The following is a 25,446-nucleotide window of genomic DNA, read 5'->3' on the forward strand; positions in this document are numbered from 1 at the left end:
ACATTTGAGACATCTAGTATCAAGTAGCGGTACTGATAATCCCGCTACTCGATGCTAAATGTCAACTACGAAAATAATAGTCTTTTTGGTACCAAAACTGATGTACGGAGTGAGCACTCTATGCTTACTATATTTGTCTATGATTTAACTGACAAGATGTTTAACACCTTCTGTTTTGTCAACAATTGTTTGTGTTAAATGTCATTATCATCAACGTGTCATTTCATTTATCAACGTGAAGTGGCCAGTTAAAAAGAGGACTCATTTAATTATCTCATTAACAGGGTGTTTTTACGTAGCAAATTTGTTTTCCAATTTTCTCAAAAAAACATAAAACCTAAATGTTTCATACTTAAATATATTCCAGGAGTCGAGTATTATCAGCTGTAAAAATATTGGTAGCTAATTTGTTAGCACCTTATATTAAGTTCGGATATATAAATTTTTTGGCTAATATATATTAGACTGCATGCTTTCTCTTGTCTATGCTTAAGCTAAACATGTGGCAGTAGTTAGCGATTCGGTGGCCAGGCAATGTCAATGAATAAGAAATTGGTGATATGGAGCCTAACCTACTACGTCTATTCCAGAACATATCCTCAACAATTGCATGTAAAGGTATGAGCACGATAGTTGAAGTCACGCACACAACAACAAAATCATGTAATGACAGTGAGATTTTGAAATTAATATTCTTTTTAGGGTTCCGTATTTCGTACCAATATCAAGTTGATATCAACTGTAAAAGTTTCTTGAAGGTTTTTTTTATAGGCTTTTAATATCGTACGTTTAAGTCGCATTCACTCATTGATTCATTCATACTATTTTTGCGATTAGTAGGTACTCTGTGCGAGCAGTGTGTGTAATCATTCACCTCTCCTGGCGATACGTACATAACCCTAAATAACTATTATATTTGACTATAGCTACCCGCACTGACTTCGCACGGATAACACAAAACCTTAACAAATTGTACACCTAAACTAAAGCTTCCTCAAAAATCTTTCTATTGATAGCTGAAATCCGCATGAAAATCAGTTGAGTAGGTTTTGAGTTCATCGTGAACATACATTCATATAGTTACAGACAGACGCGGCGGGGGACTTTGTTTTATAAGGTGTAGTGAATTAGTGATAGATTCAATTAACAGTAACCTCACAATATAAAGATGTTCATTGTGCTGCTTATCTACAGTTCATGGCATGAAAAACTTTTTTCCTACCATAATTCAATAAATAATCCTTGAAATTAAAAGGTTTGAATTATCTTCGCATAAACCAAGTTTTCAAGGCTACGCCGCCGATTCGCCGCCACCGCCAACCAATTTTGACCGGCGAACCGTCGCCGGCTAAATGCCTATCGGGCGGCGCTAGACGTGCGCGCCGGTCGAAAATAATTGGGCAACGGCGCGCCACCTAAAAATCCACGGCGGCGGCGTGGAATTTTTCAACTTTTCAATATTAAGACGTATAATGAAAAGTCATGCTTAACCCTTAAATCGACAAGGGAAAAAAAAATCTTAAAAACTGTGTTAGTATCATTTTTTTGGTGTTATTATCTTATTAGGTATGTGGTTGTTTATTGTAGAAAAATCATGAAAAAAATCTATTTATAATAGTTTCGAAAAAAACATAGGTATGACAAATATGTTGGATGTTGCCAGGTTCGGTAAATAAAAAGATACGCCGCATAATGAAAAGACGTCTAGTATTTTGGAGGTTGCCGAATATACAGTACTTTATATTATTATTATTATTATATGTAAATGCACAGGCAGCTTAAAGCTGATACGTGCACATCAATGTCCACTTGTGTTTTGTAGTCTACGAAAGTGTTCATCGAGTTTGTTTTTAAAAGAGTTTATCGAAGGTGCACTGATCACTGACTCGGGTAAACCGTTCCACACTTTCACTACGCGGTTAGACAGGAAGTGTCGTCTGGGGTTGCTACTACTCTGCGTCCGTGTCAGTTTCAGAGAGTGTCCTCTCAGTCTGTCATTTATGTTGCGAGTAAAAAATATCGCTTAACCCGGGTACGTTGTAGTGTCCTGTGAGTATTTTATACGTTTCTATCAGGTCACCGCGTTGCCTTCGCTGCTCCAAGGTTGTCAGGCCCAATTCCTTTAGTCTATCTTCATATGGTTGGTTACGAAGAGACGGTACCAATTTTGTGGCTCTTCTTTGGACTTTTTCAATAAGAATTATATCTTTTTTAAAATATGGATTCCAAATTTGGAAGGCATATTCCAGTAAGGGTCTTACATATGTCTTATATGCATGAGGTTTTTTTTTGTCAATATCATGTTTTTTTTAAATTAATATAGAATAATTGCATTTTAATTATAAATACACTTACTGATAATGTCAACTTATAAACTAAAGTAAAACCTATTATTTTTATATTTTTCCAAAAAGTTTATAGCTCGTAGGAAAAAAATTTTACCAGTCATTGGCGTCATTTTATTAACATTAAATCAAACTTAGCGGGGCATCGTAGGATGCAGCAACATCTGAACAATGGTATACAATAATGCATGTAATTTTATCAATATTTTCGTAAGAAATTTCTTAAATGAAATCGGGTCTGTCTCTTGATGTCTTGATGAACGCACAGGAAAAAAAATCCGTAATAATATTTTTTTATCTATTTGGTTCATTACGTTGTAATACGACAAATAATGACTTAGTATGGTGTTGGTGCGACATAAAATAGTAGAAATTCAATTATATAACCAGAAAAATTCCGTAAGTACGTAATTATTGCCATTTTTAAGTAAGTATTTTACGTCAATAATGTGAGAGTTACGTACGAGCCCTGATGCAAATGATTTCGTCTAGTTCCGCGCAACAATTTTGTTTATTTTAATAAATTTTACACATGAACATATAATGACCCAGTAATGGGAACCATAATAGCAATGTTTAATGTAGTTTATTATGATCGTATAATAAAATTGCATGAGACTTTTATTGCTGAAAAAAAGGAGTTTTCAAAAACGTTGTCCAAATCATATTGTCCTCTCTTACAGCACTGCTGCATGCATGGGCTCGAAACAAAATTTTCAGTACATTGGCAGAGCCCTATTGCTTTCTCTGGTAATAGCCCTTTTCACATATGTTGTAATCCTACCCGTCAAAAAAAAAAAAAACATTATTTTTTTTCTTTCAGTACAAACGGTATTTCTTGTATTTGGATTTAGTTATTGCAGAGTATTACCATATAAAATTAAATTACATTAGTATAAGCATTAAACATTAGTAATTTTTAAACAAAAACATTATTTTTGAACAAACGCGAGAACCTCAAAAAGTGGGGTCACCTGACGAAAACATATGCATCGGGGCTCGTAGGAAGTGGGGCCCGCAATAATTTTCAACTATTTCTTATCGGACTATAACCTATTACATATTTTAACGCTGCATAATACTGTCTTATAAAAAAATATTCGGCGCGAACAATAAAAAAACAATTAAAAGAATCAAATGAACGCTATTAAATATTTATCCATCAAAATCATCACTTAACAGCTAATTTCACCAGCAACATGAAAACGGGCATTCTAAGATCCGAATCTTAAGTATTTACAACTTTACAAGCGGGCCGGACAATGTCCTTGACGAGTAGCGAAGGAACGAATCGTGGTACTACTACAACCGGTATTGGGACTTACTTATTACCGGTAATAGCTTTAGGAGTAAACTATCAAATAGTGGTATTTGTTGTCAATTGGCTAAACCGATAACACTATTGAATACCGGTATTCGAATACCTCTATTCGGAGCTTAAGTGATATAAATACCCAAATTCAAATTACACCGGTTATACCTCAATAATAACCTGTAGTCAGAATACCGGTAACGGTCCCTGCTTCATTGTAGAATGTCAATACATTGCCGCCGTCTTCCGTTTCTGTGTCTGTACGGATATTTCAGTAAAAGGTATGCCAATAGTCTCTGCTCAAGCGGATACCAGTGTACGTGAATTAAATGTAGCTTACAATATCTGTATCAAGTATCACCGACAAATGGGTATCCAAGTACACGAACAAATATGCGAAGCGTAGGTAAAAGCGTATGAAAAATGGGTGTTCGTGTCAATGCTCCAAGGAGGATAAATAAATATTATGCTAATAAATTGTCACAAAAAGAGAATCTGTTTATACACGGCAACGTTCTCGAAAAAAATTCCAACGCACATCGCATACTTTAACATCATCCCATCGCAAACATATCCTGAATGGTATTCTTATTTTTTACATAGCGAGTCGAACGTGTAGAGAAACCAGGGGCCCGATTCGGCAATTCATTAGCAATTTGTTACGGATTTGATCTTGAAAGTCGCTCACTTTGAGTTTTTGAAAAGAAATTATCTGCCCGATTCGAACTTTAACATACGTCAATGGGGTTGGCAACTGTCAAACGTTTGCATAGATGGCGCCATCATAGCTTGCCCCTTTTTCTACGAGATTTGGCTTAAAGGGCTGGCATCCAGTGTATTAAAAAATCAAAAAATTGACACAATTCTAGGGATTGACAGGGCAAGCTATGATGGCGCCATCTGCTAAAAACTTCCACCGGCCAACCCCATTAATATCTAGAAACGATATTATAAACGAATTAGACGTGTCAGTGTCAAAAGTGACGTTTTTGTATGAAGAAACATAACTTTTGACACTGACATATCCGATCCGTGTCGTATCTTTAGGAAATTTTCGAAATAAAGTTCAATTCAAGAATCAGGCCGTTATTCTTCTAAGCGTCACTTGCATCAACCCACTAACCCGGGGTTACCCGGTTAAACCGTTAACCCAGTGTAAAATTGTATTAGTAACCATGGCAACCCCAGGTTTAACCGGTTAACCCGCGTGGAGTGGAATGGTGTAAGGCCCACTTGCACCATTCCACTAACCCGACGTTAACCGGTTAAACCAGGAGTTGCCATGGTTAGCCATACAATATGACACTAGGTTAATAGTTTAACCGCTTAACCCCGGGTTAGTGGAATGGTACAAGTGGGCCTAAGTGGCGCTAAGTATTCGACTCGTCTAAGTTGGGTTAGCGACACGCATAAAGCACCCCCAAACACATTAGCGCTCTCAACTCCCACCCAAATTTCTTCACTTAGGCCCACTTGCACCATACCACTAACCCGGGGTTAAGCGGTTAAACTATTAACCTAGTGTCATATTGTATGGCTAACCATGGCAACTCCTGGTTTAACCGGTTAACGTCGGGTTAGTGGAATAGTGCAAGTGGGCCTTAGTCAACTTCCGCCACTCTGGGTTCATTGTCCTAGCCTCATCTGAATAGATTAACCACTTACGAGACCGCGTTAAAAGTAAATATTTTATGTACCGCGTCTGTTGGGGGTCGACCAAGTTTGGTCGTTTGGAAAAATCCTTTAGCAAATTCAGGCTGCGTAAATAAAATTTCGTCAAATATTTGCAGCTCCAATAACAAGAGAATAAAGATTCTAGTAAAACGATGGGTCTTGATACTTTTTGAATCTGTTGGAGCTCAGAATTTGCACTGTGGATGGAGCCTGCGTGGCCACAGAACCAACAAAGTCTTGAGTATTTTACAACTATACTATTCTATTCTAATGGTGTCTGTTTAATTTAGTCCAGGCCTTTAGTAAAGGATACAATATTTGTTGAGTGTGGTTAGGTACTTTGTTCATTTTAGAAAATGGACATGTAAACTACCCGATCATTGCTCTTTTAAGGTAAACTATTTTAATCTCGTAAGACCCAAGCCAATTTTTGCGCTTATGAATTTGGAACTTTCTTTTACTTCTTGAATTGACTTGAACTTGAACTTAATTTGTACTTGTACAAGAACGCGGGACTTACGAGCATAAGTTACTCTTCTTCAACAATACTCTTTATGCATTTAGTACCTATCACGCTAATTATAATAATATTATTTTAATGTAGTCAGCTAAAAAGCAGGGCGTTTGTACAGGGTGTTTTTTTGTCACCTGCAATAATTTACATGGTGAAGATATGGGTCATACTGAGCAACTTTAACTATGAGACCAACTGTTGTAGGTACGTTATACGTAGGTATGTACGAGTTACATAAATTTGAATCATATTCACAACGTGACAAAGTCGCATTTCCATGATTTAAGCATATTTTGAAGATATGGATAAATAAATTTATGACGTAGGTCCATTCAAAAGTCTAGACGGGAGCCAGGCTGTGTTGACAGGTTTATGTAAACAATTTCCTTTTGCTAACAAAATTATATTATAATAAAGCCGTTGGAAAACGCTTTAGGGGTGAAATATTCTTTTCTAGTATATTTGGACGAGACGCCTCGAGAAATAAATGTGTACGTCTCTTAAAAATATTTACGTAAGTTTAAAAAAGTGAGTGTTGGAGAGATGACTTTTAAAAGATGATATTTTGATTGATAAATATTTAATAATGTTCATTTTAATTTGATTTGCAGTATTTTACAGTTAGCGTTTTTCTCGTGTTGAAATGAAGAAAAATTTTGTGTGTTCACTTGGCGGCAAAATTTGTTTAACTCTAATGTCAAAGTTTGCCATGAATCCCTCGCAACGCATAAGATTCAAATTTTTCGAATTTTGTAATATTTCGCTTGCTAGGGTATTAATATTAGCACTAGGGGTTATACAACAACTTTACCCCCTTTTATAACAAATACCCCCTTAATCTTACGTGCTACATCCAACTAGATAACGCCTGGATTACGTACTGAATACAAAATGACAAAAAATAAGCGTAACATTAACTTAGCCGATTAACCCAGATTGTCTCAGCATGTCTAGTCAGAACATCTGTTATGTACGAGTGAGTTAACCTGTCTGCCGTTAATCCAATTTGTTGTAAGCCTGGTTTAGTCGCCTAGGCAAACTGTCACGGCGAAATATTTTTGATCGGTGGAAAAATCCCACGTATATAAACGTACAGGGGATGTTCGCCGATTATTTAGGGAGCAATAACTTACTCTTGTTTTCTTAATATTTTGTATGTAAAATGAACATGGTATATTTTTAGCGTGGAATATCACAAGTTCTGTTTTTGTTTGTGTTTGTTATATGAAACATCCTACCCGTAATTTGAGACGTTAGAAGTCAAGTACAGATATTAGTCGAGTTGTTGTATTTAGAATGGCAAAAGCTTAAAATGTTACCTAACTTTAAAAGGGAGGAGGAATTTTTGCTGTATCTGTGTTAAAAGGTGAAAAATAGTGAGAAAATGATAAATAACTAAATGTGCTAAGCAATAAATCAAATTTCCGGTATTCGAGCAGCTTTCAGTCCATTTACTAAAGAATGACACCTTCGTAAAGATATTGAATGATTAATGACGATATATGCTGTGTACATTACGTACCTTATCATAACCAGGGTGTGACCAGTCTACGTTTAAGGGACTGAACAAACGATAGTCCTTTGCACTGAGTCAACGCCCGGTGGATTCATAAATCAAAGGGTGCATCTTAGGACGTTGCCGCTCTATCCGTTTTCAGCTCAAGTTATTTTACGACACTGTTTTCTTTTTAACACTAAGTTATAGCTGACCGAAGCTCATTCTTCCTTCTTAGATACATGTATCTAATGTACACCAAGAATAAATAGGCATCTCGCTCGTTTCTTCCAAGAACGTGCAGAATGTGGAATTATTAAATCATTATTTGTGGTAACCTGGCCCCGTAGACAAAATGCCAATCGCTAACGCTCCGTAGCGAACGAAACGTAACTGTCAATGTCACCCTAATATGGAAGAGTGATAGAAAGACACAAAGCGATTCGATGGCGAAGCGCAAGCGATCATCACATTGGCTAGGCCGCCAGAGGTATTTCCTTTGCGCTACGACATGGGGTTCGACAACTCATAAGTGCATTGTTGGTCATTGGGATGACCGTTTCCCATAAGACGCTCTCGTCTGCTCGTTTGATGGCTATCACATAAAACAATGATCTGGCGGCCTAGCCAAGGTAAAGATCGCTTGCGTTTCGCCATCGAATCGCTTTGTGTCTCTCTATCACTCTTTCATATTAGTTTGACAGTGACAATTGCGTTTCGATCGCTACGGAGCGTTAGCGATTGGCATGTTGTCTACGGAGCCTCCCTTCTGGTGGGAAGTGACGACAAGTCCAAAATATAACTAAGTTCAGCAACAGTTTATTCACCATTGCCTTAAGCTCCATTATATTCGGGTACAACACAGCCAAATTCAATTTAGCGATTACCTCATGTCAATGGCATCTACATATTCATCAATAAGTGTCAAGCAGCTTACCGCCGTCTGGTGGCGACAAGTACAATCTATCGTCCGACCCCCAACGCTGATTTGATTAAGAGCCTCAGGCCTCGGTAGTAACATATTCTCAGTAAGATAATTTTACGTTGTTCTATTATTGGAAATCTAGATTTGTCTGGAGTGACATATTATGTAACCATTACATAAGAAATCTAGATTTGTCGGAAGTGACATAGCCATCATTTAAAATTATAGTTAAAAACGCATTTAACTGATTTGCAAGACCGAAGTGATCCCATAAGTGTTCCGTGAACAAAGTTTTGTACGGAACACTAAAACTATCTTTTGCTCGAAACTTCTGAGTAAAATGATGATTTTTATGACAAAAACTATAAGGTAAACGGAGTAGTGCTCGACATGCAAATGCCCAATAGATGACACCTTGCTATCACGTCTATTGACAATGACTTAAGTTTCCAGATGACATGTACTGGGACGGGTCGAGCACCAGTACGTTTACCCTAAGCACTATGACTCTTCCCGGGACTCAAATTGCCTCCTTACCAAACCTCATAAAATGGTTCAAGGTGGTTAAGTGTGAATAGGTAAAAGAAGGACAGAGAAACAGATAGTCTGCCTTTCCGCTGAGAAGGAGTTGAGAGACGTGCGGAAATCAACCGATAGCATTATTTGTAATCCAGTTGCGTCTCCTCTTACCTCCGCTCATCTTCGCCTTAGTGGAAAGGCAGTCATAGGGTTACTTTAACACGTATGACATTTGTATTGATATTATACCCACTCGCACTACTAGTCGCAGAAAGCAAACCGGGACTGGCACCTCAGGTGGCATGGGCTTTCTCTGCCACATATGTTGGAGGTCGTGCCGCTCATGCATCGCCCTTCACCACCAAACCCGCTGTCTAAACAGCAATGCATAAATCGTCTGCATTAGACGGAAAGGCCTGTGATGATGATGAATTGTGTGTCCCACTGCTGGGCAAAGGCGTCCCCTAAAAAAAATTTTAGTAAGGTACCCATTTCGAAAAATAATTATGCGTATCACATACACAAAATTAAACAGCTGAACGGTGACATCGCTTTTCACGTAGGTGAGTCACGTAAACGAGCTAGATTTCTCTGGAGATCTAGGTACGTCCTTAATAGGATTAGAAGACATGTCAGAACTCGGCTGCCCTAAGCAGAAAACAAGTATCTGGGTCAAACAGATCACTGTGTTACGTTCTTTCCTGTGGACACACACAAAGTTAAGGGCTATAAAGGTTAATTTTCTTATTTAACCCTAACCCACGTAAAAAGGTCCTCCTTTTATTTACAGAACTATGATAAAATCATTACTTACATGCCCACAAGCTGTTAACTATTGCCCACAGGGGAGAAAAATGTACAGTTCGCGCGAACACGCTAGTTTTCTCTCCTGTGGGCAATAGTTAACAGCTTGTGGGCATGTAAGTAATGATTTTATCATAGTTCTGTAAATAAAAGGAGGACCTTTTTACGTGGATAAGGGTTAAATAAGAAAATTAACCTTTATAGCCCTTAACTTTGTGTATGTCCACAGGAAAGAACGTAACACAGTGATCTGTTTGACCCATCTCGGAAATTTTCAAAAACGGTTTTTTTGGATTTTCGGAATCTACAATTTTAGGCGCATCTTTCACCAAAAAAATAATTGTAAAATAATGCGTAGTTTTTAAAATATTCATGTTTTTAAAATCCAAGTATCTTTTTTTGACCCTGTATTCTACGCTGAATTCAAGTATATGTCCCATTTCTACGCTAAATTCAAGTAACTAAACAGAGATACTTGTAATTCATATAGATGACCGAGATACTTGAGTTTAGCGTAGATGTTCGTAACTGCGAATCAGTTTATTACAATGGTAAAACAAGTATCTCCCAACACAATCTGCAATTTAGGTTAGAAATTAGTTGTTACATAATTATACAGAAGGTACCTTGTTTAAACATATAATTACGAGTACATAGAGAACAAGTTTGCTTAGCAATATTCGTGTCAAAGGCTAACACGTGAAGAGTCTGTGAGATTTAAGTATAAAGAAAAAGTGTTGTTAAAACAATTAAAATTATCTGTATTGTCTACAGTAATGAAAACAGAACACTAGAATGCATGAGATAGACGCCTTCGCCAAAGAAAGAGGAAATCATAATCAAAAAAATAGAAACAAACAATAACTGACTGGATTCAATTGACGAAAAGGGAAATATTTAATCCAGAAATTGAATTTTTATAAAGAAATATATTATGTGGTTAAGTGAATCATCTAAGATCAATCTCGAGGAGTCTATTAGTAGAGTTAGACCAAGAAAAGTCTGCAGAGATGTTGAGAGCACACTCAGTGCCAGTGTTATTTATATCATAATTTCATAGAAGTTTGACGTTTAAAATAACACCTGCACTGCGTGTGCTGTCAAAATCTCTGCAGTTTTTGGTTTAACTCTAGTCACTAAAGAGAACCACCAATTACTTACCATATTAATAGGTAACATAGCCAAGAATCGATATTGCTTTAGAAGAAATAGGGAAAACTGGCTTGAAGGATTTAATTAGATTTTTACTTTGTTACATAAGTAAAGTTGGAGTTGAAACTCTAGGTCCATGGGGTCCCAGAGCGCATAAGTTGTTCGCAGAAATCGCGAAGCGTCTGGTTGACGTAACTGGTGACCGAAGAGCTGGCGGCTACCTCGCACAACGTATCAGTATTGCGATACAGCGGGGAAATGCCGCCAGCATCCTTGGTATTGGTACAATGCCTCAGGGGCCTATTTTAGATTTAAGCTAGTTATTAATTTCGTTTAGTTGTACCACTGTATATATATTGTATGTAAATAAATGGTTTATTAAAAAAAAAACTTAAAGTTAAATATTAAATAAAGTAACTATGTACCTAAGTATTTATCTATGCAAGTATGTATATCGTCGGCATCGTCGCCTAGTACTCATAGTACAAACTTTGCTTAATTTGAGGCTAGGTCAACGGGTGAAAGATTGTCCCCAAATAATGATTTTTATGGACTCACCAGCTCTCACCATACCATGCACCAGCCTCATTCCTATTAAAGACATCTGTCAAATAGGACTATAAAAAATGCAAGTGCAAGTCGAACTCGCCCACCTTACAAATTTAAATTACTTATTTCTTTTTTTGTAAGTACTTTATAGTTTTCAGATTATTCCCTCTACTTATAGTGTTAGACAATATTACTTGCTACATTTCATAGTTCTAGGTCAACAGGACTTCCTTAAGCTACCTACTACCTACCAGTTTTAAATTTTGATTCATTTGAGACTGTCGAATACTTACGTATTTTGACATAAACGACCGTATCTTTTTTTACGTTAATTTAGAAGTTTGAAACCACCCATCCACGAAGACAGGGTTTGTTGAAGGAATGGGATATTGTATCACAAAATAATCGCTGGCAATAAATAAAATCGATGAAATAGCTACCAATAACCATGTGTCAGAAGGTCTGAGGATGGCAACATCAATTACTAATAAAAATATATATATATAAAAAATATAATTCTTTCAAGCGTTTTATTATGTAACAGAAATTTTGAAGTCGACAAACCAGAAAGAAACAAAAATGAGTTATCGATAGCTTATGTCATTAGCTTTCATTTGATACCATTTCCTTTAGAATTAAATGAAAATTTGAAAAGTTATTGAGCGGAGAGCCAAATATGTTTAGTATTTAAGTAGCTAAAGTGCTTGCTATTTCAAAGCTAAACACGAGATACTTGAATTTGTGTAGAATGGTTCTGAGATTTTCGGGCAGTAAACTACACAGAAAACATTTTATGCCTGTACAAAGTTTTATATACAAGAATATAAAAAAATAAAGTCTGTATAAGCTTAATTTTATCGCCCTTAACATAATGGTATAAAAAGATGTTATATTTTAGACCAAATACCTAACAAAACGGACAAATTATGTTTTTTTGCTCTCCTCAATAATTTGTCAAAACTGAGTTACTTGTTTTCTGCTTAGGGCAGCCGAACTTTTGTGTAATCTATTGTTCTAACTAGTAGATAACAAACGAGACACGAATAAAAACATGACTCGTACGAATGTAGGAGATACAAATGGTAGATTAATCTGCGGACGATATAAAAAGCAAAAGGGAAACTATAGGTCTACAACTAGTTTATATAAGGTATTACTTTATTAGTTGCTGATATTTTAACAGACCGAGTACCCGGTTCGTGAAGTATATTTAAGTATGAAACATTATAGCTTTAACGATATTTTTTTGGAAAAAACTAAAACACAAATTTACTATGTAAAAACACCGTGTTAATGTGATTATTAAATGTGAACTCATAGTATAGATTCTAGTACCTCTTTTACCTAACACCTAACGTGAAGCAGCCAGATAGTAGTAACAGCTATAATGTTTCATACTTAAATATACTCCAGGAACCGAGTACTATCATCTGTTAAAATATCTGCAACTAATATAGTAACACCTTATATATTACATTTTTACTCACTTAAACATGATACAAATCGACTTCATGCAGCAAGACTTTCATTATGGTCCAAAGAATCAGGAATTTACTGGATTTAACGGGCATTAGTAATGAACTTTAAATGGCCGTCACCATTTGGTCGATCACTGCTTGGTCGACGTATGGCACTCAAAGGCCCTAATAGTAATAATAAAAGGCTTCCATCCGTCCGTGTGGTGACAATAATAACTTCTTATCAACCGGCTTAGTTAAACTTTATCTTTACCAATTTTTTATCAATCAGAAACGTCTATCTATTATAAAAAAAATCAATCTTATCTGAAACCGACTTCAAAAAGGAGGGGGAGGTATTCAATTCGGCGAAATCTTTGTTCATGGCTGTCACATCATTCAAGCCAGAGTAACAAAAAGTTGAATATATAATTTGGTAGCATTCTAAAAATATTATTTTTCAATATATTTCTAATTTAGTAAAATAATGAAAAACGAGTGTCTTATAACAAAGATTCACAAATATATGAATTTCGTTTTACCAAATCACGCTAAAGTCATGACTTAAGTAGCTGTCTGTGAAATAGATACCGATCTTGAGAGTGAAGCCAGACAACAAAAACAACGTAATAAAAAGATACTTAAATATTTCTCATCAATTATTGAACGAGACAACTTATGTTGAAAGGGGTTCCTTTAATTAAAAGAGTCGTAATCATTATTTTATTTCGACTTAGAAAAGTATCTTTTCACTTATGTATTTTTATTAAAAGCTTTTATTTAATTTGCCTTGTTAGTAAGTATGTTAGCAATTAGGTAAAATGTTGTTAAATTGTTTATCGTTATCAAAGATATATGTAACTTCGTATAAGATGAATAAAGTCTAAGGAAAAAACGTGCCTCGGAAATCAAGAAAAAGTAATTCTCGGATAGATCGCACACCCCATGACGACACCGTTTCATATATAACAATTTTAACACATAGATATCAGTGAATGAACATGGATCAAAATGATATAAAAATAATAAAATCATTTATCCATATATAATATTATAAATTTTTTTGATAATTTTATGTTTTAATTTTGAGTTATAGTCGTGTGTCGATAGATGGCAGTAAATTTACTATGACTACAAAATTTACAATGACAGGACCCCTCTATACTATATCTATTGTTTTTGTTATATACTGGGTCAAGCAAATCTTGTCAGTAGCAAACGGCGGCAAATTTGAAAAATCGTGGGTTAGCAACACTGTGTTCGAATAATTCGAAAATTGCGTGTCATCTGTGTTTTATCTGTGGAATGTGGATCGCGAATGACAGCCATCATCATTGTTTACGTTCGGAATCGATTCTAATTCAAGAGATATTTCTGCTGAGTTACCATTAAATACCAATATATTAAATAAGATTGTGCTTAATCAAAGCTAAGGTGCCTACAATGTCTACAGCGCCAACTGAGGAATCTAATAAAATATTAAAATCCAGTAGGACATCTACCTGCTGAAGCAATGATTTTAATCATACATTCTTGTTTAACGGCATAGTCCACTTCTAATTTTATTTTGAGATCTTTAAATTAGTTAATCATTTTTATCAACAACACACACCGCTTTTAAATTGTCCGTCCATACCTATTAATAACAATTTCAAACATTTTCAATAGAGAATCCGCAACTGACAATTTGAATTGACGTACGTAATAGGGCGCGTTCGGCGAAAAAAAAGTTTTGGTTCGATGTACATTGTACATTGCTGCTTTTCTTAGCGCAATACTACTCTTTGAGTGTTGCCCTACTTTAGTTTGCTTTACATTGCTACTGACAAGATTTGCTTGACGCACTATAACTAATGTCACCTAATATAATCAAAATAAAATAAGATCTAATAGTTTTTTTTATGTTTACGTTTACCAGGGTGTCCAAAGATGAGTGTGGCAATGTTCGTATTATCATCTTACTACTACTACCTACTGATGTGCAAATTTTGGAAAAAATCCAAAAAATGGAAATGCTATCTGAATTTTTTCATTTTTTTATGATAATTTTATTTTGGAAATGGAAAGCTTCTATCTCCATACTAAAATAAGAGTATTTTTTGCAAATATACATTTATTCGAATTTCGTAATTTTGAAATTTTTTTATCTTTCCGTTGTCACATCAGTTAGGTACCTAACTTGGACTTTATCAGTTGTTATTTTTAGAAAATACCGAAGACGTCACCTAAAAATACAACAAGCTTTTCTCGTCTTGGCCATTAGTGGCTCGCGGGTTTTCGTCAGACTTACTAAATGTTTTTTCTACATTTGTCCACAGTTACATAAGTTTTGCCGTAATTCGCACTGAGTGGCCTTTATTTTATTTTATTTGAGACAACTGCTTTTTATGAGGAAACTTTCAAGTTATTTTATGTCGTTGTTATAGGTACTTACTTTATTTAAACCTATATATTTATGTTATATATATTAGGGCGTTTTCGGAAAAAAATATTTGGGTAAAATATCACTGTCCCACGAATTTGGTATACTTTTTTACCGTCAAATATTGTTTTAAAGTGTACTACATGGATACAAAAATTGTAAAGTGATTTATTATCTGAGTATTTATGGTAAAAAAACTGATTAAATGGTACTTTATAGTAAAGAAAATGTACAAAAACTGAAGAAAGGGAGATGATTTTTGAGTGTCCCATGCACACTTTGCATACTTTGGATCCAAATATTATATATCTGCCTCCTTCTAGGCCCGAACCTGGTTGTTGCGTGATAAGATCGTACCAGCCAAAATCTATTAAAAACCTTATTTTTTAAGCACCTAAAGTAAAAATATGCATTAAAGTTTAATTTATTGTTGTCCTTCAATATCGACGTAGTGGAAATTTCCACCAACGTCACGGAGTTTTTACCAACTTAGTAGCAAAAATCTACTAATATCATACGGATTTTTACATGATCGTAACATTATGTTCCTATAATTACCCGGTGTTTAGGTTTTACAAGGCAATTGGGCTCGAAAAAAGCTAGTGTAGGTTGTGCGTCACGATGTGCAGAAATTTGTTTTCCACAACGAACTGAATTAAACTGAAGATAAGGAGCCAATTATTGACTAAATATTTATGAATTACGTTAGATTATTATGTGTTGTATGATATCAAATAATTATAATTAAGAAAATTCAAACGATCAGACCGCTATTTCGCTTTATTAACCAACCGGCATGCCTACGTCACATCCAAAACGTTACGTGATGTATTAGTGGAACAAAAAAACGTGACGTATGGAATGAAAATGCACGGTTTACATGCCGTCATTTTAAGTTGCCAAAATATAGTAGGTAGAGTGATATTAAAAAACACAAATAATTTTATTCTAGCTATATTCTTCTAACTACTCGACCTACTAGTAATTACTTAGCACCAGTGGCGGCTCGACCTAAGAAACGCTGGCAGGCGCAGGTTATGCTTTCGACTGCAGCAGTATTGCAGTACGACAATACTGCTGACTGCAAATGTCAAAAAACTGGGGAGCAACATCTATTTTGATTTTGCAGCAGTAATGCAGTCGGCAGTATTGTCGTGCTGCAATACTGCTGCAGTCGAAAGCATAATTACTGCAGGAAATTTCAAAATCTGTTAAGTTAAACTATAATAATAGGTATTAATTACTAAATTATTTAATTTAGTACAACATTAAGTAGGTATTAAATTAAGTAGCTATTTTCCGCACATGTAAACCCTTCATGTAGTTCCTAAACGCGATATTATGGTCCATAACGTCACTTTGTCCTACTGTGGCTGTGATTGATTTTATTAGAATTTATATTAATTATTAGGATAATTGATACTGATTTCGATCTCATTTGCAAGAATAATATATGATAATTATTAAAAACAACTTTTTATAATACCTTTACCTTACGTTTTTTATAACAAAATGATTGCAAAGCAACAATTAAAACGAAAAATGTGACGTATTGGAAATACTTCTTTAAATAACTTTATTGTAATACTTAGTATTGCAGTTGTTATTCGTTTTTAGAAAATTAATATTGTTTTGTATTTCAATAAATAAAAACTGGTTCACTTAAAACACACCGATCTTCACTTTAAACCTGCCTAAAACTTGTAACGTAATGGATCGTCACATTGGCTGTCATTCAGTTTAAAGTGATTTATTAAGAATATAAATAATGTATATAGAAAGAAAGTAACATTTTCATAAAATATATAAATAGTAGATTTAATTGAACCCATATTTAGTAAAAAAAAAATTTTTTTGGTGTGTGGAATTCCATTACGTGACGGACTCTAATTCTAAAAACGCCCATTAAGACCTGGTCACTCACGTATTTTAAGTCGAAAAACGCTCGACATGTTGTTATTTTTATATAAATTAATACATTATACATACATACCTACCAACAAATGAATTTATGAAAATTTTTGAGACTCAAATGACAAACTAACGATATCTAGAGTCTTTGAGGAGTGATAAGAGTTTGGAATGTATTGGTTCACATACATTCCACGACTCCCTCTTTCCGCATAGACTACCGTTCGTGCGTCTACGACTCTACGCACATAGGTATGCCACTTCGGGACTCGCAAGCGTCAATAAGGTGGTTAGGTGGTGTCCGGTTAATCATAGGTTGTTAAAGTCGACTTCAAATATACATATCATATGTATAATATATGTATATTTGTGTTTATAATATGCATATGTAAATATACAAACCATAATGGTTTACATTTTTCTCTTTTTTACAAAAAGTGTAAACATCTTTGTCGTAGACTCTACGCTTGAATTTCCACCGTCGTGGTAAGTACAATTGCTTTCTTGAAGTCATACGAGTATTCAATACACGTGTTCAGTTTGGATATTGATATTGTGAGGCTGTGTTCATAGGACAGAGGTCGCCAATTCATACGTTTCACTTTATTTCTTCCGTCTCTTCGATTTCAATGACTATCATGAGTTGTTTTGCACGAATTTCAGAGCAACAGATATTAAAAAAAAAAACATGAAAGTCAAATTAAAACAAAACTAAACCTCTCTTAATCTAAGTGTGTGATTATTGAAATAATTAAATAAATAAATGAAAGAAAGAAAAAGAAATTTTCTGAAATAAATGTTCAAGTCAAATACGAAATATTTCTTCATAAAAAATGGTAATAGCGCATCCCTAACTTTTAAGTTTGCATGAACTCTTCGACAATCGATTCATATTTAATTGAAACTAAATACAAACTAAAACAAACGTTTCAAAAAACGTCGTTCCAATCTAATCTCGTTTCAACAAATATATATGCGCGCGTGATAATCAGATGGATTTAATTTAATTACAATCGAATTATTTATTTGAATTCGAGTTTGAATAAATTGTGCCTTACGTGTTTAGCAGGCCAATTAAATAGCAAAATTTAATTTACATTCAAATAATATTAAAGGAAAAATATTTGCTTCGAAAGGAAGGCTCAATAGCCTAGTAGTAGCTTAACGATAGGGTCACAAACACACAAGGTCACAAACTCGAAACCATGTGCATTTTTTTTTAATTGACACGTATTTGGATTAATCTACGGAATTTTCGTATTAGAGTTTCTTACTTGTTGAGAGTCAGTTACCAATGTGGGTAGGTTTTTAACGCACGATAACGCAAGCAAACGATGGTGGATCTGACATGAATATTAAGGCCTATAGTGTATGGGTGTGTATGATCAAGATCATCATAGACTGCCGAAGCTGCCTTCTTTTTACGATATGAATTATTGGATAAAAGTTGTTAATTAATTTGCAGACAGCAGCTCTGCTTAGCCCAAATTATTTATGATGAATCTACAATAGGTGCTTTTAAGTCAAGGAAACCTAACATCGCCAGGAAGCGCTTTGTGTAGATGTATCAGTTTGCACGGTGACGGGTATTGTCTTAGATTTCGCGGGCGCTCACAATAATGTTTCGAGTTACAAAGGGATTCATTAATTTTAAATAGGCAGTTACTTTGACAGCTGTTTACTATGTAGAAAACATAAGGTACCTATGATTTTTTTGGTTAACTTTGACATTTCGATCGTTTCACGAAATGCTATCTTGAAACGTTAAATTTATGGCTTTAATTTAATCTGAACAAGATTTTCCGACCTATTTCATTTTTAAACTTTCGCGTTTTGAATACATATTAACTCACATTATAGACGGGTCGTACGCGCGACGCGCGGCGCGGACGGGGCTAATTCGCGTTAGACCCGTCTATAATGTGAGTTAATATGTATTTCATTTTTATTGCATATATGCCATAAGTCAATCATTATTTGAGCTAAGTATGGAAAAAAATAATTGGGTCTTGATCAATTTTGATTTGTGTTTCAAATACCTACATAATAATTATTACACCAATTGTAAAATGAAATGAATCAGCCCCGGGCACTGGAAGCTTTGGTCTCTTTTTCGTTCGTACATGTCATCTATTTTCGTTTATTCAGTAATATATCAAGTAAATTACTCATTAGATTATTAACAAGTGGATACTAATGGTTGAAAAGTAGATGGGATAGTTCTAAATAAACTTATTTTATACCTGTTTAAAAGTTTTTTTTTTTTTTTACCAAATGAGGAGGAATGCCCGGAGGTTGAGTAGGTAGGTATGTTTGGAGTGCCACTTAGTTAGTACCTAAGTGGTTTAAAGATACGTTTTCGATACCGTTCAATAAATAAATGGTTAGTGTTTTTCGACAACCATGATTTTATATGACACATAGTCATAAACTAAGGAGGGTTTAAAAACCAATTTGCACAATGTAATATTAAAATCCTTTCCTTTGCCCGCAGTTGCGTGGCAACCCGAGAGCCTCGAGGACCTGTCAGGGCTCCGCAGCAGCTCGGTGGACTACGCCGCCGCGCTCCTCCTGGCTGTCATGGCAGCCGTGTTACTGGCAGCTGTCGGCTACCACTGCGCCGCCACCTGGCGATGGATCGTGGGGAGGTGTGTACGGTAATAGCCCCTTCCCTTTCTTGCCGTCCTTGTGAAGCTTATGTTTCTTGTTGTGTTGCTTGCTGCTGTGGTTTGCCAGCTTGGACCACGGGTGTGTGTTGAATTTTTGTTGTCCATGTCAAGCTTGCGGCCTGGGAGCGTGCGCCGCCACCTGGCGATGGATCGTGGGGAGGTGTGTACGGTAATAGCCCCTTCCCTTTCTTGCCGTCCTTGTGAAGCTTTCGTTTCTTGCTGTCCTTGTGAAGTTATCGTTTCTTGCTGTTTTTGTGAAGCTTTCGTTTCTTGCTGTCCTTGTGAAGTTATCGTTTCTTGTTGTGTTGCTACCACTGCGCCGCCACCTGGCGATGGATCGTCGGGAGATGTGTACGGTAATAGCCCCTTCCCTTTCTTGCTGTCCTTGTGAAGCTTTCATTTCTTGCTGTCCTTGTGAAGTTATCGTTTCTTGCTGTCCTTGTGAAGCTTTCGTTTCTTGTTGTCTTTGTGAAGCTTTCGTTTCTTGTTGTTCTTGTGAAGCTTTCATTTCTTGCTGTCCTTGTGAAGTTATCGTTTCTTGCTATCTTTGTGAAGCTTTCGTTTCTTGTTGTTTTTGTGAAGTTATCGTTTCTTGGTGTCTTTGTGAAGCTTTCGTTTCTTGTTGTCCTTGTGAAGCTTTCGTTTCTTGCTGTCCTTGTGAAGTTATCGTTTCTTGCTGTCTTGTGAAGCTTTAGTTTCTTGTTGTTCTTGTGAAGCTTTCGTTTCTTGCTGTGTTGCTTGCTGCTGCGGTTTGCCATGGACCGCGGGTATTGAATTTTCCTTTCCTTTTTGCTGTTCGTGTCAAGCTGGCGCTTCTCGCTTTATAATGGCCTCGGAGCGAATTCACTTGACTCCGAAAGGGTCATCATTAATTTTTTTTTACAATTGTATGGCAGTGATTCGTTCGGAGTTTTGAGGATACAATTATATCATCTAGCTGCATCTGGACATATTATCTGGCTTCATGCAGAAATTGCAGAAATACTATCTATAACTTTATGTCGCAAGGTGGCAAAGACCATGTCAAATAGGGTGGGTGAATGTACAATAGTTAAGCGTTGGAGTGTTGGCGATAGCTACGGTACGCTTATTATGTCGCTTCACATTCGATATATGTTTATTTCATCAATTTATTAACCTAAAACGTTACTATTGTAATCATAACACGTAATTCTAAAGAAAAATAAAGCTACTTAGCTTTAAGCAATATGCAGAAATATGTCATTTTCTCGTAGATGTTTCGAATGAATGTTCGAATGAATGAAATTACGGATACAACTGGTGAACTAGAAAATTGTTTAACTTGATTATATACTTACTTACTGAGAACTAGAAAAAAAGCAGGAGGAAATACCTACCTTATGGCGCCGTAAGCACCAGTCGCCATAAAGTACCTTTTACCGTGGAACGTTACTATTTCATATCTAGTTAATCTCTAATTAATTTCCCGAATCGCGGCGCTATACCTACCTACCACCTATTTTTGTCCGTATATTCACGTATATACATATTAAGTAAAAACCAAATTAAAAATAAATTGTTTGGCAGGAGCCGTCGCGCGTCCGAAGAGAGCAACTGCGACTCCCTATCTCGCCAAGCCGCTATACGCATCAGCCACTCGCTACCAGATCTACAGACCGAGCCCCTCAAGCAGGAGTATGTGCAGGAGCATAAGGATCCGGCTAACAAGAAGGTAAGAAGCACGACTAGTTAGTTCCCGGCCGGATTCTTGTTTCGCCGGATTCTTGTTTTACCGGATTCTTGTTTCGTCGGATTCTCTTATAAGTATTATTCGGAATGTGAACTGTGACGCCCTAAAGAAAATTCGGCGAAACAAGAATCCGGCGAATCAGGAACTCGCATTCTGAATTCATACCTCGATTTAACGGAGGCAAAAATGGGCACTTATAGTGAGTGATTAGGTAATGAAACATCCAGTCAAGTGTTATTGATAGCGATATGAAGCGACTTCAAAAATTAAACTATAATAACAAATGTAACTCTTCCTTTAAGTAAACATTTACAAACAACAAACAACCTACCTACTTTCAAATCTTTTTCATTTATTCTTATCATCAGTCTAACAAACTTTGAAACCTTTGTATAAATATTCGACTTATATTAATGTAAACATGATCAGGTAGGTCCTATATAATGTTTTAGAATTACATAACGTCATAATTTAATCGCACTCGCAAGTTTTATTTGCTGGTACTATTGAAATGACAAACCATTTGTTAGCGTCAGACCAGGCTATGACTTTGATTAAAGGAATGGAATGGGCTGACGAGCCGAAACTAAATTCATTCCAAGTTAAAACCACGCTGAGGTAAATGTGGTATGAGCAATGATATGAACGAGCGTTGCGGTGAAAAAGTTTGTTGGGAGTGGTTTGTTGAATTTATTTAATAAAAACCGGACAAGTGCGAGTCGGGGTCGCGCACCGAGGGTTCCGTACTTTTTACATACAAATCATACATACATAATCTGTAAAAATTTCCACTGATATGACACCGTGATAGATATTGGTTAGCTAGATCACCATCTATCATGGTTCATAAGATACAGCCTGGTGACAGACAACTGGACATGGAGTCTTTAGTAATCGGGTCCCGTTTTTACCCTTTGGGTATGGAACCCTAAAAACCAGCTGGCGCGCCACAAATTATGTATAAGCTTATCAGTATCACAAATTTCTTGACATCAGAATGTGCCGGTTGTTATGTTAAACCTGCAAGAAATTACAATTACGTGAGGAAATCTGGCTGTCAATTGATGTCAACAAACAGATAGGTAAATTAAGAGGGTAGATAAGTAAAGGATGGAGTACACCAAAAAAGGAAAACACCATAGTCTAAGTTTTTTAAGTATTTAAATATATTATGTATATCTATTGTATAACGTCTTTGTATATCTATTGTAGTACCCATGTCGGCGGCCGCGGCCGATGGCATATCGTGAAACGTGAAACTCTTTGACTCGTTCCCTGAGTCGACGGAGCCCCGCCACGCGGGGCTCCTATTTCTGGGCAGTGTGCCCTTCGGGCATCTGAAGCAACCTAACGAACCCATTTTACCTATATATTGGTTTAATGTGACTATCCTCAAAACAATACACAGGAACATTACGATCTGCCTGATCTTACGATCGGCCGCCGACAGGCCGACACCCATACCACAACACAATCCTTTTTGAGCTTCCTATGGGACTAGGTCGATTTAAGCAAATCTAATCAAAATATTATTTTTAATAATATTTATATTCAAGCAGGTATTACTAACTAGGCTATTATTTTGAAATTATACCTACTCTATTTACAAGGGTGCCAATACCAGACTCATTGGGTTGGTTTGAGGGAGTTTCTACAACAAAGTCACTGCACTGCGGTTGCCGCCTGGTTTGGACATTTCATTACATCGAGTTAAAATGTGACGTTCCACGGGAAAAGGTACCTTATGGCGGCTGGCGCTTATTAAAGTTTAGCACCGCAATAGTATTGGAGCGGCGTCAAAAATACTGTAAGCGCCAACCATCATAAGGTACCTTTATTTATAACCTTAAACTTGAAACCCCTGTAGTTTTGCAGGTATCCATGGACGATATTTGCTTACCACGTCTGGTCCTTTTTGCTTCCTATATAAAAAAATCATTAATTTATTTATTTCAATAGGTTGCATTTTTTTTTTTTTTTTTTGTAATTTAATTCAGGCAACAAGGCCCATATTACAAATACCTTTCCTTTTGCATTGAAATAATTAATCTCTCTTATGAACAACTTCATTACTTTTACAAGCGCTTGGGGCTGAAAACAACCCTTGTTATACCTAACCAGAGGCTAAGGGCCCGATTCGGATATTAAGATAGACATCTATTAGATATCTTTTAGACATCACCGAGATACGATAACGATATGTTTAACATCTGACCTGTCAAATTTGACATTTGCGCGATTCTGGAGATACTCTTGAACGATTTACATAGGATATGACTTAGAGATCCAATTCACATCTAATAGATATCTTACTCTATCTAACGTAAAAGTGACATTGGTTGCCCGAATTGCGCTGCAAAAGAGAACTAGTTGATATCTAAACTATAACGTATCTAGAATGGATCTAGTACGTGTCGTCTCTTGTGAATATCTTGAAGTTCGAATACGGCAGTAAGTGAAGCACGTCAATTACAGATCATTTGCCCAAAAGACGCAGCATATTTTAAGCTTGACCGTGTGGGCCGATTATTGAATTTCGGGCGCTCGACTCGTCACGCGAAAATCTGTAGAAAACGAAATGGTATTGATCACTCGTTTTCCATTCTATTAGTAGAATTTAAATGCTAGTGAAGATATATTGAAAAAAGTCACACGACATCGAGCGCTCGAAATTCAAAAATCGCCTCCCTGAGGCGGAGGGCTGCCGCGAAAATCTTAGTTACAAAACTGTCAATCTGCGTCTCTGTCACTCGAAGTGCCAGTGTTATTTATACGTCATAATCATTCATAGAGGTTTGACATTTAAAATAACACCTGTACTGCGTGTGCCGTCAAAATCTCTGCAGACTTTCTTGGTATAACAATATCTAAGTATAAGTTTAAGAGCGGCACTTGTGGTGTCCGTCAAAGTTCGTAAGCCCGTTATGCGAAGACTCTAGAAGGTAGTCTGTGATCTGAAAGTATCTCGCAAAAACTTTTATTACATTGAGAGCTTCTTCCAAGGACGTAAGTTTATTTGTTGTGGACTAATGCATCTTGGGTGAGTTTTTCTAACACAATGTGGTGGATGAGAAACGGAGACGTGTTTACCTCTTATCGGAGAAAAGTTTAAGATTTTCAGATAAAATATTTTATTACTACTATTACTATTGGCTGCGTGAGGACGATAAGAATCACCAATTATTATTATTATTTGTTTCTCCTTTTTTGGAATTCACGGACCTATAAATCCCGGTCTTTTGATAGGCTTGCGTGGGGATATAGATCCAACACGTAGAGGCCCCTTGGAGAGCTTTAATGTCATGTAGAACGCCTGCTGGAACCCGTTCACAGGCGCAACAATAGACGCCCATGAACCGGTCGCACCAGGCATTGGGACTATTATTCTCTTTATTCATCATCCTTCTTAGGCTAGGGTTTTTATAATATGATTATAATTTAAAGTAAAATATAAAAACACTTACAAAACAATAAAAAATACATATAAACACATTATAAAAAAACCTAACCTAGGGTGCCGCCAGCAGCGGGGCAAGGCCCAAGCTACCGGACTATTATTATTATTATTTCTTTTTAGACAGGCAGCTGATGCTGGTACGCAATTACATAGGTACATGATTTCTAAGTTTGTTAAGTGATTTGATTTCTATGTTACATCACAGAATAAATAATAGTACTAGGTACAGAAGACTCACTCTCTAACAAAACGCGCCTGTTACGATCAGCACAGATATGGCCGCTAGGTGGCGACAGCGCCACGCGCGGCTTATGGCTTTCCCCAAAATTGGGGTGGAACGGATGTACTTTTAGCTACCTGTAGCAAAGCGACGAAATGGCGGAGTGACCCACGCCTGGTTATATTATAGAATCAGAATCAGAATCAAGTATTATAGCAGCATTTGTTTTCGCTTCGCTTCGCTCGAGTCAAAGTGACTCGATTGGTTTTGACAGCGGTGCACCTGAGATAGCGACGTCTCTCGCCTTTGA

General features: G+C 36.3%; 1 protein-coding gene across 2 annotated transcripts in view; it reads left to right on the forward strand.

The window, feature by feature from the left end:
• The window catches only part of LOC134670786 (synaptotagmin-10-like), a 192,334-nt gene that overhangs the window by 68,049 nt on the left and 98,839 nt on the right, over positions 1–25,446 (forward strand). Inside the window, exons 2-3 of one of the 2 annotated variants that reach the window (XM_063528603.1) lie at positions 19,574–19,736; positions 21,297–21,441. In XM_063528603.1, the coding sequence (XP_063384673.1) occupies positions 19,574–19,736; positions 21,297–21,441 (308 nt within the window). The remainder of the gene's footprint in view (positions 1–19,573; positions 19,737–21,296; positions 21,442–25,446) is intronic. The other variant, XM_063528604.1, reaches the window with a different exon arrangement.

The sequence above is a fragment of the Cydia fagiglandana genome, chromosome 14, assembly GCF_963556715.1.
Source record: "Cydia fagiglandana chromosome 14, ilCydFagi1.1, whole genome shotgun sequence".
In the NCBI taxonomy this organism is placed as follows: Eukaryota; Metazoa; Arthropoda; class Insecta; order Lepidoptera; family Tortricidae; genus Cydia; species Cydia fagiglandana.